This window comes from Diadema antillarum, unplaced genomic scaffold (assembly GCF_040938485.1).
Source record: "Diadema antillarum isolate AM-2024a unplaced genomic scaffold, OU_Dant_1.0 seq00001055_RagTag, whole genome shotgun sequence".
Classification (NCBI taxonomy): domain Eukaryota; kingdom Metazoa; phylum Echinodermata; class Echinoidea; order Diadematoida; family Diadematidae; genus Diadema; species Diadema antillarum.
The window spans coordinates 452854-466450 of NW_027271883.1; the positions used below are offsets into that span (position 1 = coordinate 452854).

The 13597-nt window shown below is 35.9% G+C and overlaps 1 protein-coding gene across 1 annotated transcript in view; it reads left to right on the top strand.

The window, feature by feature from the left end:
* The first annotated feature begins 8420 nt into the window (after positions 1 to 8420).
* The window catches only part of LOC139743165 (G-protein coupled receptor GRL101-like), an 81411-nt gene continuing 76234 nt past the window's right edge, over positions 8421 to 13597 (top strand). The window contains exon 1 of the mRNA XM_071653674.1: positions 8421 to 8449. Coding sequence (XP_071509775.1) covers positions 8421 to 8449 — 29 coding nt within the window. The remainder of the gene's footprint in view (positions 8450 to 13597) is intronic.

The window sequence follows — 13597 nt, forward strand, 5'->3', positions numbered from 1 at the left end:
AGTAAATAATTATGAACTGTGAGATTTTTTTTTTTCAATTTGATTTATTGGCTCCTGTGTCATCATGTTCATTTACACATACTCTGTACATATTATACATGTGATTCTGTACATACACAAATCTTTCGCTATGAAGGACTACACGGGGGTATATGTGACGGTGTGAGATCCTCGGCGATGATCCATTCCGCTCCTTCAGTGCGGACGGTGTGGGAGGGTGATACCCCCTCCCACCGTAGGAACTTTTTGTAAAAACAAGAGTGTAAAAGTCGCGTTTATAGAGCATAGTGAAAATAAAAATACTATGGAGGACTATACGGGGGTACATCATGTGACGGTGTGAGATCCTCGGCGAGCGAGCGAAGCAACCGAGAGGGAGAGGGTGTAGGAGGGGGAGTATACCCTTCCCACGGAGGGACTTTTTGTAAAGAGAAAAAAAAGAGAATGGCACAACGATTAAATGCGAGCGAGCGAAGCGAGCGAGCTCGAAAATTTTGGCATTTCACTTGCCGTTTTTAGCTACATCTTCTCGCTTTGAAAATTAAGGGGGGGGGGGGGGGGAGTGCACCGGGCGCAACTGCTGGCAATTACTGGCAGTATAACATCAGGAGAATGGCAAAGCTATTAAATGCGAGCGAGCTTGAAAATGTTGACATTTGACAGTCAAAAAATTACCGTTTGTAGCTATATTTTTTCGCTCTGGAAATTAAGCAGTGCGCACCGGGCGCAACTGCTGGCAATTACTTGCAACAACATCAGGAGAATGGGATAAAGATTAAATGCGAGCGAGCGGAGGCGAGCGACCTTGAAATTTTGACATTTTACAGTAAAAAAAAACCAACTTCCGTTTGTAGCTATTTCTTCGCTTTGGAAATTAAGGGGGGCGCACAGGGCGCAACTGCTGGCAATTACTGGCAGTAACATCAGAATGGCATAACAATTAAATGCGAGCGAGCGGAACGAGTGAGCATGAAAATTTTGACGCACTGCCGTTTGTAGCTATATTTTTTCGTTTTCGAAATTAAGGGGGGGGGCGCGCACCGGGTACAACTGCTGACAATTACTGGCAGTAACATCAGGAGAATGGCATTACGATTATATCGTATGTATCACTTCAGTCAATCAATTTTCCTTACAACGTTTTTGTTACCCCAAGGTTCCACAATTATTTTTTCTCAATTTACTTTGTTTTGATTATGCAACCTTATTCTATGTTACCCAAGAAAGTGAAATGTTTATGTTCTTTTCAAAAAATGAAATAAAGTTTGAATTGAATTGAATTGAATTGATTAAAATGCGAGCGAGCGGAGCGAGCGAGCTTGAAAATTATGACATTTTACGTTCTAAAAAGTGCCGTTTGTAGCTATTCCTTTTTGCTTTGAAAATTAAGGAGGGGGGGGGGGCGCACCGGGTGCAACTGCTGGCAATTTAATACTGGCAGCAACATCAGGAGAATGGCATAGCGATTAAATACGAGCGAGCGGAGCGAGCGAGCGTGAAAATTTTGACATTTTACAGTAAAAAAAAACCTGCCGTTTGTAGCTATGTTTTCTTTTCGCTTTGGAAATTAAGGGTGGGGGGGGGGGGGCGGTGCGCCACTGGTAGTCAAGGATGTCGGTTTATGTTCATGATTGGGGAGGTATGACCAGCGAGGGGGCGTCGAAGTGACCAAGCGGGGGAAGGATGTCTAAAATCTACACTTTAGAGCATTCCCTATGTTTGTGTTTGTGTGTGTGTGTGTGTGTTTTATACATGGAAAAGTAGCCCAGGTCAAGTCTTATTATTGGCAATGTAGACTATAGTATAGTAAAGCAACTCTCAGTGATCTAGCTTTGATATAACGAAGTGTAAGGTACAGAGGTGTACATTCTACATTGCAGCGACTCTTTGCCGTTCGGATGTTCTGAGTACACTGCTCCATCCTGCTTATCATTCAGAATGCCAACCTGGAATCACGCTGAATCACAATATTTGTAGGCCCCGGGCTTTTTGAACAATGTTTGATGCCTCTTTAATTAAGGTTAAAATAAATCTTAGAGAAAAAAAATTCTTGCTCACCCTTTCATGTCTATTTTAAAAGCAGTTTACTAACACTTGAATTACCATTTTGATATTTTTTTTTTTTTTTTTTTTACCAGCGGATATGGGGGGGGGGGGGGCACGTGCTCCCCCCCCCCCCAGTTACGCCACTGATTGGAGACCTACATAACAGGGGAGGTGTGGACGGGGTATCTCCCTCCCATGCGACGGAGCTTTTGCATTTTCTGAATTGATAATCCGTTGCACAATGAATGAAATATACCTTACGTATACAGTAGACGGCCGATAGATATTAAACACTGTATGTATAGCATCAGTGCTGCTAGAGCCGGGGTGCGATTGTTTTTTGTTCTTTGTTTATGTTTTTGTTCTGTTTTGTCTTTTGTTTTTTTCTCCTCTTGGTGCAAAATTAAGAAAAAAAAATGAGAAGAAAAATAAAAAAAGAACAATTATTTAGCGTCCGGCGTTGAGGTCGCTCGAAGACTGAAGCGTTTTTTTTTTTTTTTTGGTGTTTTTTTTTTTTTTTTTTTTTTTTGGTTTTTTTGTTTTTTAAAGGTTCTGAAGGGGGGTGCGTTCGCACCCAGCGCACCCCCCGTGGTGACGCCCATGGTAGTATTAGTACAGACACGCAGTGGTGGCGGGGGGGGGGGGCAATCGTGAAATAGGCCCCACCGCAGTGCGCGTGCACCGTACCCGTGCGTTTATAGCAAGCAAGGGTAGGTCCTAGGGTTTAGGGTTAGGTAGGGTTGTTTTCATGGTTAAATTGGCCATAAAATTAGTCGAGGGACATATTAGGAAGTCATTTTCGCCGCATTCACGAGTATTGACTATGGAAGGCAGCCCCACCGCCGTGCTTACCTACCGATGAACGCCACACGGTGGGGCTGAATTCACGAGTATTTAAACAGGCGAGTCGCCGTAGTATTAGTACAGACACGCAGTGGTGGGGCCTATTTCACGAGTTTGCCGAAAATAATGGATATCCAAGCGTACCACAGTTGTAATCTGTATTATTGGCAGTATTAAATCCGATACAATTCATTCTACTTTTGTCTAAAGGCTTAGCCAATGACAATAGTGCAGCGCCTGCTATGCGCTCGCTAGCTCGCTCCCCTGCCAGCCCTAGCCGCCGGCCGGCTGTCGCTGCGCTGCGCTAGCATAGCCTTGCTAGCTCGCTGGCTATCAACCAATCAATATCGACAACTCCGTTCTTAGACGTCATCAAAATTTAGAAGTGATAGTGCGCCGCATGAGGCGAAAGTGTAGAAAGTTTTACAAAACCGAGGAAATTGCATCCATTATGTTAACAAACATAGAACAAAATTCAGAACAGTAAAAAAACCTGAAAAAAAACCCCGCACGACCATAGAATTACTTACAATTTAACATTCAATATTATTACATCATTAAGAAAAAAATGTCTAAACCATTTTATTAGGTCTTTAATGTGTGCACAGATGAAAATACGTCTGTAGTCTAAAATCAATTTAATTTCCATTATCATTATGTTGCGTTAAGTATGATGTAAGGGCAATATGCTGTGATGTATTGTTCTTTATTTTAATCAAGGTGTCAGCAACAAATGGACATGCTGAGTTTGAGATCACATCCACTAGAGTGAGGGGGAGATAGAAAGTTGTCTTGACTGCGATGTTTAAATGCCCTTTCCAGCTCACAAGTAAGTGTCAACGATTTGAAATTAGGAATATTATCTCATGAATACAAACCGATTTGTGCAAGGAAATCATATCCTAATCCTCCGGTATACAAATGAGAGCATGATACCATCAAATATTTGTGCGCAGGAATTACAGGTGTCAGGATGACTTCCATCCTATATAATTCATTTTCAGTAAGATATGGCTTTAGAACATCAAAGATGATAATAACAATGATATGATTAATGTATTACATGTAATACAAATTGATGTTGACAGTGACCTGAAGATCCAAAATCTCATACTAAGGGATTCATGAGATCGTGATGATTAATTCTAAGTCATGATGAATGTGTTTGTTTTTTGTTGCAGTATATCCTGTTTCACTCATAAAAATGATAACTTATTTAAGTTTTCGTTAATTATATTTTCGACCAGAATTAGCACAAAGTGGACAACATGGACCCTGCATACCACAGCCAACTACGGACAAGAGAGAAAAAGAAAGAGACAGATGTCCTGACTACCAAGTTCTAATCTGTTCATCCTGTACAATATGGGAGGTAAGCAATAATGCTTGTAAAATGTAAACCCCAAATAGGTTGGAATATTTTGTCAAGCCTTTGACATCTTGACCAAATTTTTGACGGTCGATCGTTCATTGGGCTGAAAATTAATGCATTTATTGCTAAATGAATGCAGTACTGCATATGCATGTAGTCAATCACTTCAACGACCAAGATTCACATGAGTTAACGCTGATTATTATTTTTTTTTTTAGCTTCTGTCAAAGATGGTTGCAGGAGTCTTTATGTTATTGCAGTCATCCATTCACACCGTGGCACATCTGCCCTATTCTCATCTTGCAATAACTTAACATGTACTCAGCAGATCATCTTCAAATTTGGTTTTATACAGAAGAGATAATTACCTGCTGGGCCTTGTAGCATTTTAGTTTCTGTTGTGATTTTGCTGCTGATTGTAAATATCATGGAAACCCTGATTTCTATTAACAGTAGAGCATTGCTACTATGGTATTGTATTTACCTTTGGATGGCAAAGTTACCATAACCTCTAATAAGCAATTTGACTTTGATTAGTTATGAGGGTATTGATGTGAAAGTTCACCGGGTTATTATATATTATGCACAAAAGTGGTGAATGTATCCAGTTGCAGTATCAGACAAGCACTACCTTGAAATTCTTCTGAATGGAATAAAAAGCTTGATGGAAAGAATTGGATATTTGGATCATGAAAGTTTCCTACATTTTATATGTCATTGTGTACTCACGGTCAAATTGCTACAATTAGGATCTACTGTATAAAATATGCTTTACCGTTTTAAGGAAACACTACATATAGAAGAAATCAAGTAACCGTATATATTTAGCGTATATGTCATTGTGTCTTCACCAAAGATTAAAATGCCCATGTCACTTTCCTCATCAAGTAAAGACAGATCACCATTCTTTCCTCTCTCTCTCTCTCTCTTTCTCTCCAGAAACAATCCTGCCAGGCTATCCGGTCCGCATCCAGATTCCGTATGAAGGATGTCATTAGAACCTGAACTTACGTGTGGGATGCATCCATCTTAACTTCTCAAATGTAATCACAATGTGCTTTCAGGACTATTATAGAAGTTGAATACAGCTGTATATATATATATATATATATATATGTATACGTATATGAAAGACATGTGTATATATTAGGAATTTCTACTAATCCAGATTAAATGCTTCTTTTCTAATCTTTTTTGTTCTTTTTTTTTTCTTTAGTGATGAAGTAAAACAAGGTCTGATATCAAAATGTGCACAACACTACTTGGAAACAGAATTTACAACATGATTTGATATAGATCTACTTCCAATTTTGATTGCAGCATTAAAGGGATGAGGGATCGTCTACTTTTGGTTGAGATGGGGGCTGAGATGGAGATTTTGTGAAATAATGAGAACCCTGTTATGAAATATTAAAGAGTAAACAACACCAAGAGGAATTCCAAATTTATTTGTTAAAAATTGGTTTTGAAAAGGCTGAGATGTACAAAAACAAAGAGGTCCTAATAAAAGGTGGCAGCCACTTTTAATTATCATTCTGTGTCACTTTTTAAAAAATTTCTCGGCCGTTTCAAAACCAACAACTTTAATCAAACAAACTTCATATTACTCTAAGAATTTGATGCTCTTTCATATTTCATAAGTTGTTTTTAATTTGCTTGCAAAAAGTTAAAGTCTGAATCTCCATCTCAACCAAAACTATACCATGCCTTTGAGACTCTATACAAGCCGCATACTAGTAGTTCATGGAAATTGATCGTGTTATTTCCTTTGAAGCCCAAACGCCAACATTTTAATCCTGTCAGATTGGAATGTCTTTTGTTTTTGTTCTTATGGGGGGAGTCACTAAAAGGAAGTGAACTTTGCCTTTCTTCATCAGATGGAGGAAAATATATGACATGTTGGTCAGAAAAAAAGAAAAGAAAACTGCACGTTGAAGTGCTTAAAAAGAGAAAACTTCACAAAGGAACAGTTAGTGAATCTGAAGGGAAATAGCACAGAGCATGTTTTTTCTAGTTTAAAATATAAAAGACATAAGTAAAAGGTTCCAATCCAAACACCAAGTACAAGAAGTATTGAAAAGAATATGATCTGGTCACGATGTATGTTTTGCCAGTTTGTTTTTTTTTTTTTTTTTCACATGTGCCATAATTGTCATGATGTTGGTAATAACGTAATATATGTTAGCTATTCAGGGCCCCAGCAATGTATTCTGGTACTTGGAATAAGGGAAAGTATTAGAGGGAAGCATTACCCACGCATTTTGGAGAGGTGATTTCTTTTCTTCTTCACTGAGAGACGAATACTCAGTACAGATATCTTATCACACTGGTCTGCAGAACACAAAAATAATATCAGACTAAAAGTAGAATCTTAAAAATTTGGCAGTCACCATTCTAATTCAGTTGTACAGTGACGAAAGTTCAATGCAACAGCGTACAGTCATAATTAGCTAGGATATCTAACCACAAACTGTGAAAAAGATAGAGATATTGAAATATTGACTAAGGAGAAAATTTTGTTTTTCAAACTGGTGTAACGTTTTTGATGGTGGACACATAGTATATGTCACATTAAAAAAATGAGTTTATCAATGCAGTTAATGTAGTCAGCGCAATTTGTATTGTTGATTTTCAAAGTCTTTGGATGTATGTCACAGATTTGTTCTTGATAAAAATTTTCATTGAGGACTCATTCTTTTTTAATGCTTTTAATCATTTAAGAAGATTGCTTTCAGATGAAATTTTTGTTTTTGTTTTTAGATGTCCACAAATCGAGGCTGAGGTTCTTTACCTTTCAAAATGAAATACTGTTGAAGACAAATTATTATTTATATTTTCCAGGAGTCAAGCATGTTCTTACTGTGTATGGTATTTTTATCAGTATTTTGGTAACCAGCAACATAGATGTCAAGTGCTGTTATTCTAGTAAATGTACGCTAATGGCAAATCATTATTTTAAAAAAGAGAAATTGCCTTGTTTACTGTATTTCATTGTTTGATTTGATTTGATTTATTGGTTCCTGCATTATATCATTGCTTATGCAGATACATACACATATATCATATACATTGTTGGTACCATACATATAAATGGATATACATAAACATTAAATGCTAAGAAGGTAAGTTTCTTCATTACCTTTAGAATGTACAGCAATACAGTTTCTTCATTGCCTTTACAATGTACAAAAGAATATATCAGTGATGCAATGAATAACGCAGAAGGGCTACAGCTTAAGCATTGCTTGATTTGCATGCAGCCCTCGTACATAATACATAACATATAGGAAAATAAGGGGAGGGATGACTTGCATAGAGATAGGATAGGAGAAAGGACAGAGGAGAGGTCTGTCTGCTTTCGCTAATACACAAAGTTAGATCACCTGGATCACTGAATAGTAAAACATGGCAAAGTATTTTCTCACCAGGTACAGGTGAACACTTAGAGGTCATGGTCGGTTACATAACATTACGCAATAAATTCTGAACGGCGATAATTCAACAAGGGAATTTCATATACGATACAATTGCAATGTGTGTTGATATAGTCAGTGAACGCTGTTTGAGACGGTGGTTGCGGGCGTGTGCACATTGTGTAGTACGTTTTGTTGGTTGACTGGGAATTTAGAGTGTTGGTGATAACTGAAATGATTTTTTTTTTCAAAGATGTGATGATATAGAACAAAAAAATCGAATTGCAAATAAACAATTTGTCACATGTCTGCTCCAAGGACATAGAACTTGGCCAAGGATAAATAAAATCTGCACTATAGACTAGATGATTTAACCGACTTAATGATGGGAAGGGGAAATGAGGCTGTTATAGCATTGTACGCATTTCAATTCTAGTTCCTTTTTACTTCTTGTTTTCTTTTTTGAGGGTGATATTTGCCTTACTTTTTCACACAAATATCTGGAATACATATATAATATTCTTATGTCGCCGAATAAGTGTGCGTTCCAAACAACGTTCATGTAAACAATCAACCATCATAAAAGAAACATTTAATAAGTCTTCTGCGGGAGGACAGATCAAAATAAAATGCAAACACCTCGCCTTAGAACATTACAAAAGTAAAAGTGATTTCGTGCCTATCCCTTGCAGGGCTGCGTTTCAGGGCCTGATAATGCAAAACTATATAGCATTGCATTGATAACCATGAATTCCCAAGCATTCTCGGGGAAGGGGTGAGTATGGAGGATGGGAGATTTGGTATCGTAATTTTTCCCAGTAAAACGTGATTTGTTATCACGGTTTCCATGACAACCATTTCCAAACATAGTAAATAATTTATATATAACTCTTAGGTTTCATTGTTAAACATAGATTAGTTAGATTGATACATTTTTCACACACAAAAAGCATGTTTCAACACTTGTACGTTTTACAATCATGAATATTTGAAATTTTCAGGGAGTGACCTAACAATGATCAGTTGCCGTGGTAACAACACTGCTGACCACCCCTCTTTGTATTTTTTTTTTTTTTTGGCAAAGAAGCACATTTCAGTCATACCAAGGTGCCACAAAGGGTTTTTTGCAGTCAGCTATCCAACCTGTCCATTGACTTCACCGATTATGTAAGATAAATACCTACACGCACTATACCATGTACAATATATATATGGGCCTACGCTATACATTTGATTTTTCATTCAAAATGCGCGTCTAGTAAAAATACATCGTCCCATTCAGGATAACATAAAACGAGTTATCTCTCGCCTTATCTTATAATTTCTTTGCTGGGTAAGATATCACAACATATATTATACTTCGAAAAAATAAAATTGTTTGAATAGATTGATTTAGGTAGTTTAAAAAAACTTTGAAATATTGGTAGATTTTACAAAGTACAATTTTGAGTAAATCACGGTTTTATGTTTCATTGCGCCATATATGTGCGTGTAATATTCTACATTAAAATGTATATTAATTAGTCAGGTTCTAAACTTGAAATGGAAGATAACACATTTCTAGTTTGAAAGGTACTTATTAACCATTACTTATTTCGATAAAAAATAAAGATCGCAATTTTTGACATTCTTTCAAATTTTGGGCTAAAAAAGGCATTTTTCGGCAAAAACGCGCTTGACATCCGGCCGTATGCTAAACTTCAGTATTTTTGCAAGACTTTCAGCTGGGAAACTTAGCATTAACAAATTTTGCCGTCCAAAGTAAAAAAAAAAAAAATCGTCTTGGCCGGCCTACTATAAAGGAAGTATGCATACGATACAGTGATTGTACATGTGTTGAGTGGTTTTAAAATCGCGTGCCCGAGACTAATAAAATGAAAATTCCATATAGGGCCTAAATGTTGGAAAATTGAAAAGATTTAATGGTTTACCCTATAGTGGTGAATATTGATGATACCACTCTTACACTGCTGAAAGCTTTTAATGGCCTCCAAACTTATTTCATTTGAGATATCGAGTTTTTCGGTGGCCGTTTTGGCGGCCATCTTGAATGTCTCAGAATCTTCGAGAGTGAGAGAGTTCTTCAACCAGATTCGGATTCAGCACCCTCTACATTGGGGACAACCATCAATTTATTTATTTTAGATAAAAAATATTCATTCACCATGCAATACAAAAAAAGAAGCCTTTTTGTTTACAATTTTATTGGCTACTTTGGATATCTCAAACCCCTAAGGGATACAAGAGTTGAATCATGTAGATTCGGATTCAGCACCCTCGATATCTTCGACAAGATATAATATAATGATAACTCCACTCAAGCTCCTTCTAAGTATGTCATTGTTGATCAATTTAAAGATTTTACAAATAGTTTTTCACAATGCACATTTTCTATGTATTAATAAACATTTTGATGAATTACAGATATTACTAGATAATCAAAATAAACATCAAATTTCAGTAATCAGTTTAACTGAAACATGTTTTCATCTGATGACAATTTGCCGTATGCATTAAATGGTTATGATCTTATTGTTAATAACAGAGTGAACAGGAAGGGTGGTAGGGTTGCGTTTTATTTATCTAAAAGATTTGAATTTAGTGTTTGTGATGAGCTGAATATTATGAATGATAATCTAGAGTAAATGTTTGTGGAAATTTTTACTCTACAAAGTAAAGATATTATAAATGGTATTGTTTATAGATCCCCAAGTTCAAGTCCTACAGATTGTTTGGATTGTATAACAAACTTATTAAAAAGCCTTTTTTTATTTATACGTTTTTTTTTTCATTATGGGTGATTTTAATATTGATTTGATTGAGAACGATGATAATGCATCTCAAGAATTTCTTGAAATGTTTTTGCCAGCCTCTTTTTTGCTATTTATTTCGAAACCAACTCGTGTTAAAAATCATTCCGCCACCCTCCTTGATAATATTTTTGCTAATTCTGTGCAGATCTGAAATTCTCTATAATTTTATCTGATATAACTGATAATTTTCCTATTATAGCATGTTTTGACCTCAAACACTGTTAATAAGTTTCATTTTTCTTCATCCAGACGTAGAGCTACACCAGAAAATTTGGCTAGCCTTGGTGCTAGCTTAGATAGGGCTGATTGGTCTAGTATTTATGATAATGATGATATAAATGTTAATTATAAAACTTTCCAAAATTACAATGGATTACAAAATATCTTCGTTCAATAAACAGGAAAAATTGGTTATATTATAAAATCAAAATGAAAAAAAAACTGAGAAGTCAAAAAATAAATACACTTTGTATAAAAATATTTTAACGAAGATTATACCGTTGGAAAAGAGAAACTATTATATAACTCACTTAAGAAAAGTATATACATGATATAAAAATACATGAAAGGTGTTGAAGCAGGCCGTGAATATATAAAACAGAAATTAAATATTACAAAAATAAGACATGATAATAATTTTTTGAAGATCCCAATGATATAGCCAATACTTTTAACTCTTATTTTTCAATGATTGGAGAGAATTTGGCAGAAAAAATACCGCAGTCAAATATTTTTTTTTTTCTAAATTCTTAGGTCAATCCAATTCCAGTTCATTTTATTTTTTGTTCCAACAACAAAATATGAAATAATAGATATTGTTACTGCAATGAATAACAAGTGAAGTGCCGGTTATGACGATATCAGTAATTTTACTTTAAAGGGAATTATATCTTCAATTGCTAACCCACTTTCAAATATGTTTGCAATAAATCCATATCAAGTGGTGTTTTTCCTGACTTTATGAAAATGGCTAAGGTTTTCCCGTTATTAAAAAAAGAGAAGATTCTGATATAAGTAATGATAGACCTATTTCTTTGCTTTCATCTTTATCGAAGATATTGGAAAAATTAATATGTGACCCGCTACAACAAAAAGGTCCTAAAGTCGCGCACGGTCGAAGCCGTGAAAATCGAGTTTGAAGTCAGAGCATTAAAATTGGTGAAAACTTACGATTTTCTGATTTTGATATATTATTGGAGTCTAACATGATGTCTTCTATCATCTGTCGAAATTTTGAAGCAAAATGATGAAAGGAAATATAAAAAAATAGCGTTTTTCTGAGCCATTTTTTTTTTGGCGTTTCAACGAAGCAGAAACTGGTTCAAAAATTTGGATTGAGCGCCACAGATAGGTTCCGCCCCTAACAACGACCAGAGTGATCTCATTGGTCAGTTTGCTGCTTGCTGCTAACCGAAGCGTGAAGCTCGCACATTGCCCAGTCGACTGGTGCGTGCGGGCGGGGTGCGCTATGCTCAGCCGCTTCTCACATCCTGGTCACTGATTGGTTGGTGAGGAGACCGCCGATGCTGATGTGCTTGAATGAACTCTTCGGGGGTTGCTAGGGCTTACCTTCTATTGTCCAGAGGTGAAAACTAACTTGCGTGTCCCTTGATCGCGATTGCGTCGAAAGGAAGACTTTTTGGGCGCTTTTCTCGAAACAGTGATTTTCCAGACGTCTCGACATGCTCTCTTTTAAACATCGATATCTCCGCAGCCGATTATTTTCATAAAATGTGTTATATATCAATTTAAAGCAGAAAGATTAGGGGATTATATCATGCAATTTTCAAATAATCGACCATGCCCGACTTTAGGATCATTTTGTTGTAGCGGGTCACATATTTACAAGAACAAATAATTTTCTGACTATTCATAATGTTTTTACAAATTCTCAAAAACACAGCACCATTCATGCTCTTTTAACGTTTGTTGACCAAGCTGCGCATACTATTGATAATCATTCTTATCTTTCATATTCTGATCGCAAACTGATCGCAAACAATAACTGATCGCAAACAATATGTATTTTTGAACAATCATAATTAGATATGAGAGAACTGAAGTGTGGCGTGCCACAAGGTAGTCTATTGGGCCCGCTTTTGTTTATTGTTTACATTAATGATTTTTGTGCTTCGTCAGATGTGTTATCCTTTATACTTTTTGCCGACGATTCAAATGTTTTTTACTCACATGAAGACCCAAATATTCTTGTGCAGACAGTTAATTCCGAATTACAAAATTTATGTGAGTGGATAAAAGCAAATAAGTTGTCTTTGAATATCCAAAAAACAAAATATATGCTTTTTAGTAACACTTTAGATAATTTAAATATGGACATTTGTTTTGGTGACGCTGTCTTAGAAAGTGTTTCCCATATAAAGTTTCTCTGTGTTACAGTTGATAACAAACTTTCTTGGAAATTTCATATTGATAATGTCTGCAAGAAAATTTCACGTAACATAGGTGTTATTAATAGACTAAAACTGTCTATTCCTCAACATTCGCTGTTAACATTGTATTCATCTTTGATATTGCCCTATTTAAATTATGGAATTTTGGTATAGGGAAACACGCATCAATTATTATTGGATAGGATTCTACTGTTACAAAAGAAGGCTCTTCGTTTTATTTGTAGTACCGTTCCATATTCTCATACATATCCTTTGTTTTTTATAAGATTCTGAAAATTAAAGAGTTGTATTTATTACAATTAGGGCAATTTATGTATACTTGTAATAATAATTGCCTCCCGTTTATATTTAACTCCATGTTTATGCGTAACCGGACATACCATAGATACCCAACTAGACAGTCTAATGAATTTCATTTACCTCTGTTAAGAACCTTGCTAGCTCAACAGACTTTCATTTATGTATATAGGTCCAAGATTCTGGAACTCCCTTCCTATGAATATAAAAAAATGCACCTTCATTGAGTTCTTTTAAAAAGAGATTGAAAATGTTTCTTTTGAAGTCTTATAATGTAACCGAATGTATTTAATTTTGTAATTTATTTTGTGAGCACGATATCATCTTCTCTTCTTTCACCATAGGCCACGTTCTCTTGAGGCATAAATCATTTTTACTGCCTGGTAGCATTCTATACGTGCT